The following is a 4,509-nucleotide window of genomic DNA, read 5'->3' on the forward strand; positions in this document are numbered from 1 at the left end:
CAAATGTCTCGATGCGGATAGTGGACACGTCTCACCGAATAGCGTATACTAAAACAATTTTAATAACTGAATATTTCGTAATTTATGTGTTGGATATCTCATTTTCTTATTAATATACTTAAAACTTGTTATAAGTATTAGGAAGGATACCCTAAAATAAAAGTATGTAAATTGCATATTGTGTATTTCATATGTTTCTTATCAAAATAATTTTTATGTTACATCTATGTTTCTATCAAATTATTACTTATGCTATATGAAACGCGTCGAAAAGTGCTTATTTACTCAATGATTTTATTTTTTAAGCTTTAGTAACATTAACACATGTTTACTATTGTATTATGCCTTTTCAGAATCATGGGGAGTGTGGAACAACCCTGTTATACTTTGATTAATTTTCCAACTGATTCAGAGCCTTACAATGAGATGCAGCTTAAAATTGACCTTGGTGAGTAGATTATTAATACATGGCACTATTATTGAATATAATACATAATATAATAAGTGTATTTAAACTGTGTGTCAATATGTCAATAGTCTATACATTTGTATCAATAGAAATGTGCTTATGAGGTATTATATTTAGTTATTCTTACACATTGGGCCGCTTATTATATTTTATCCCTATGTTTCAGAAAAGGGAGACATAAAAAAGAAAATTGAAGCTCTAAAAAAGACAATAGGAATTATTCTATCTGGGGAGAAGATACCTGGTCTTTTGATGATCATCATCAGGTTTGTCCTGCCACTACAGGATCATACCATCAAGAAACTCTTGTTGATCTTCTGGGAGATTGTCCCAAAGACCATGCCAGATGGCAAGCTGATGCAAGAGATGATTCTTGTCTGTGATGCTTACAGAAAGGTTTGAAATATTTTTAAAGAAGTTGAAATAGTAAAGCATTTTTTTATTTCCAAATCAAGAACAAATTTTTTGAAATCAAATCTTAGTATATAATATTTAATATTGTAATTCAAATTGCATGCTGGTCTATGTGCAATGAAGAAAATTTACATTATCTTTATTGTGTTTAGTGTGTGTATTAGCAAACAGTGATCTAATATGTATCCTACTTCCTACTAATATTATAAATGTGAAAGTTTGTATAGATGTGTGTGTGCTTGTTGCTCTTTCACACAAAATCTACTGAACCGATTGCAATGAAATTTGGTACGTAGGCAGCTGGCCAACTGGAATAACATATGGGCAACTTTTTAGCCCATTATTCCTACAAGATATGGACTTATGCAGGTGAAACAGCAGAGCCCAGCTAATATGTTTATAATTTTATGGTGGTTACAAGTAAAACATTTATTAATTAAATTGTGTATAGTTTAATAAACAGCTTAATACCTTTTTGCAATTAAATAGTGGTATTATATAAATTTTAGGATTTGCAACATCCCAATGAGTTCTTGCGTGGATCCACTCTGCGTTTCCTTTGCAAGTTAAAGGAGCCTGAGCTCTTGGAGCCTCTGATGCCAGCAATCAGAACTTGTCTGGAACACAGACACTCATACGTGAGGAGGAATGCTGTACTTGCCATATTCACCATTTACAGGCAAGCATATTTGTTGAAAGTCTTGTTTTTAATAATATTGGTAAAAGTGGACTTCAATAAATGTGTATCTGATTTCAAACAATTATAAAAAATTTGAGTCTGAAAATAACAACACATACCAAGTTAATAAATTTAATTTAATGTGTTTTTTGGGTTTCAGATTTAATACTACCAAACATAATTAATTTTAAATTTCAAAATATTCCATATTTAAAAACACACAAATACACAAAAGTCAATAGAGAAAAGCATATTCACAACGAGAATCAACATTTTCATGCAGAAGAAATAACATGCTATTGTTAATTACAGAAACTTTGAATTCCTCATCCCTGATGCTCCAGAGCTGATAGCCAACTTCCTAGAAACGGAACAGGATATGTCATGCAAACGTAATGCCTTCCTGATGCTGCTGCATGCGGACCAAGAGCGAGCTCTCTCCTACCTTTCCTCTAGGCTGGATAGTGTACATGGTTTTGGGGATATTCTGCAGTTGGTGATTGTTGAGCTGATTTATAAGGTAAGATTTTATTGATTTATGTTGTTAATATGTTTATATATGTTGTAGTTTAAATTTATTACAACTATGGAAAAATTTAATTAGTACATACTACATACATTATATTTTTATTAGTAAATACAGTATATATTCAACATATTATTATAGCATTTGAATAGATTCATTTAAATATTTTTAATTAAAAAATTGAAGAAGTTGTTGGACTGGGAACGGCTAGAAAAAAGGAAACGTGTCTGTGGCTCCCCAACTCAGTGTAGGAAACAGTAGTATCGCCGCTCTTTTGTGGGGGTGTTTTATCTTCCCGCTGCGAGCTGGCTCAATTCGTGTATGCTCGACTGCCACACATAAAAAGTTGTCATACACATGTGTGCCACAACCACGGGGCTGTACCCACCGCACGTGCCGCAGGTGTGCCACGCGAACCCGGGCGAGCGCTCGCGGTTCATCCGCACGGTGTATGGGCTGCTGAACGCGCCGAGCGCCGCCGTGCGCTACGAGGCGGCCGGCACGCTCGTCACGCTCTCCAACGCGCCCGCTGCGCTCAAGGTCAGCTTTGTTTCCATTGGCTTTGTTATCGTTTTTATTTTTAAGTACCTACAAACACGCTTCAATTAAATTGTCGCACTCGCTCTTAGAGTATGTAAGGAAATAATTTAATCCTGACTATCTTAATGAGGATAATAATAGAAACTCATGTAATAATTGTAAATAAAATTAAAATGTTGCAATATGCTTATTCTGTTTTAATTGTTGCTCGTGTTCTTTTACTGGTAAATACGATTATTTCAAGTATGTTATTACTAAATAGACGATTTTTAAATGAATGTTAATCGCGACAGGCGGCGGCGGCGTGCTACATCGAGCTGATAGTGAAGGAGAGTGACAACAACGTGAAGCTGATCGTGGTGGGCAAGCTGAGCGCGCTGCGCGGGGCGGGGGGCGACGGGGGCGCCGGCGCCGCGCGCGCGCTGCCCGACCTCGCCATGGACGTGCTGCGCGTGCTGGCCGCCTCCGACCTGGACGTGCGCCGCCACACCCTGCATCTTGGTCAGACGAGCTTTACCCAAAGCATTTTGTCGATATGTTGTGTTTTGTTGTATGACGGTTCATTTTTGTTCTATGGGAAAGTGGGAGGGAGTGGGAAGTAATTTGAAAATGGTAGCTGGTATCAATAAATGTGCATGTTGTTGGTTACGTATTATAAATGCGCAATAACTCCCAAAAAATATCGCATTAATGAATGACATATAAAATATAGGATTTAAATTGCTTGTGCTCCTGGTAGAGAGTTGCAATAATAAAGTGTGGTTTGTGCGTCAGCGCTGGAGTTGGCGACGCCGCGGCACGCGGAGGAGCTGGTGGGCGTGCTGCGCAAGGAGGCGGCGCGCGCGCACAGCGCCGACCACGACGACGCGCACAAGTACCGCCAGCTGCTCGTGCGCGCGCTGCACCGCGCCGCCACCAAGGTACACCCCCCCACCCCCACCCCCACCCCCACCCCGCGTGCCCTTTGCACCATGCCCGACTAACTGCCCAGCTGATGTCTCCTGAGCTATCTTAAAAATTGAAAAAAATTACTGTTTTCTAAAAATTACCGACGTTACCTGTAATGGAACCAAAAACGTCGATCCCCTGAATACCGGGTTTATAACTTTACTATTACGTGTTCATGCACACAAATCATGCATAATACGTAATATTGAAAATCTTCTAACCCATCGCGTTGTGAAAAATGTTTATAAACACAAAATGGTTACAAAGAGCCACCCAGCTCGCATGTCGAGCGCCGCTAACGTGCCGCTGCGCCGCAGTTCCCGGAGGTGGCGGGCAGCGTGGCGCCGGCCATGGTGGAGATGCTGGGCGACGGCAGCGAGGCGGCCGCGCACGACGTCATGCTGTTCCTGCGCCACGCGCTGCACTCCTTCCCGGACCTCTCCAGCCGGGTCTACGCGGTGAGTCCGCCGCGCCTGCCCGACTCGCGCTTGGCACTCGCACTACCCACATGCCACTTGACACTCGCTACCTCAAATTTGACATTTCTTACTTGACACTTGTATCTTAACAATTATTATGTCATGGACTTACTATTTGATACTGGTGACTTGCCACTTAAAATTGAACACTGGTACTTCTTGTGTCTTATTATTGGCTACTTGCGACACGCCACACATCATGTATATACCATTTATCATTTCTTACTCACAACTCACAACTAGTCTGCCAACATCGGCCACTACATACTTCGTATTATGTGATGTCCATAACCAACTCATGTCTATGAATTTATAAAGTAGCCCATAAGCTACAAAGGTGCAACTCATGCACTCAGTGAGTTATTTACCTTGGTATCTGTGTACATACTTAGTCTGGCCATAAATACTGTTACACTTAATTATAAAAAAATATTACATTTGAATTTCGAATCTG

The 4,509-nt window shown here is 40.1% G+C and overlaps 1 protein-coding gene across 1 annotated transcript in view; it reads left to right on the forward strand.

Annotated features, from left to right (window-relative positions):
• The window catches only part of LOC119833438 (coatomer subunit beta), a 12,769-nt gene continuing 8,260 nt past the window's right edge, over nt 1–4,509 (forward strand). The window contains exons 1-9 of the mRNA XM_038357441.1: nt 1–162; nt 354–448; nt 636–865; nt 1,393–1,562; nt 1,875–2,082; nt 2,491–2,628; nt 2,922–3,129; nt 3,403–3,548; nt 3,894–4,034. Of these exons, the coding sequence (XP_038213369.1) occupies nt 358–448; nt 636–865; nt 1,393–1,562; nt 1,875–2,082; nt 2,491–2,628; nt 2,922–3,129; nt 3,403–3,548; nt 3,894–4,034 (1,332 nt within the window). The 5' untranslated portion in view covers nt 1–162; nt 354–357. The remainder of the gene's footprint in view (nt 163–353; nt 449–635; nt 866–1,392; nt 1,563–1,874; nt 2,083–2,490; nt 2,629–2,921; nt 3,130–3,402; nt 3,549–3,893; nt 4,035–4,509) is intronic.

Source organism: Zerene cesonia, chromosome 17, assembly GCF_012273895.1.
Source record: "Zerene cesonia ecotype Mississippi chromosome 17, Zerene_cesonia_1.1, whole genome shotgun sequence".
Taxonomy (NCBI): domain Eukaryota; kingdom Metazoa; phylum Arthropoda; class Insecta; order Lepidoptera; family Pieridae; genus Zerene; species Zerene cesonia.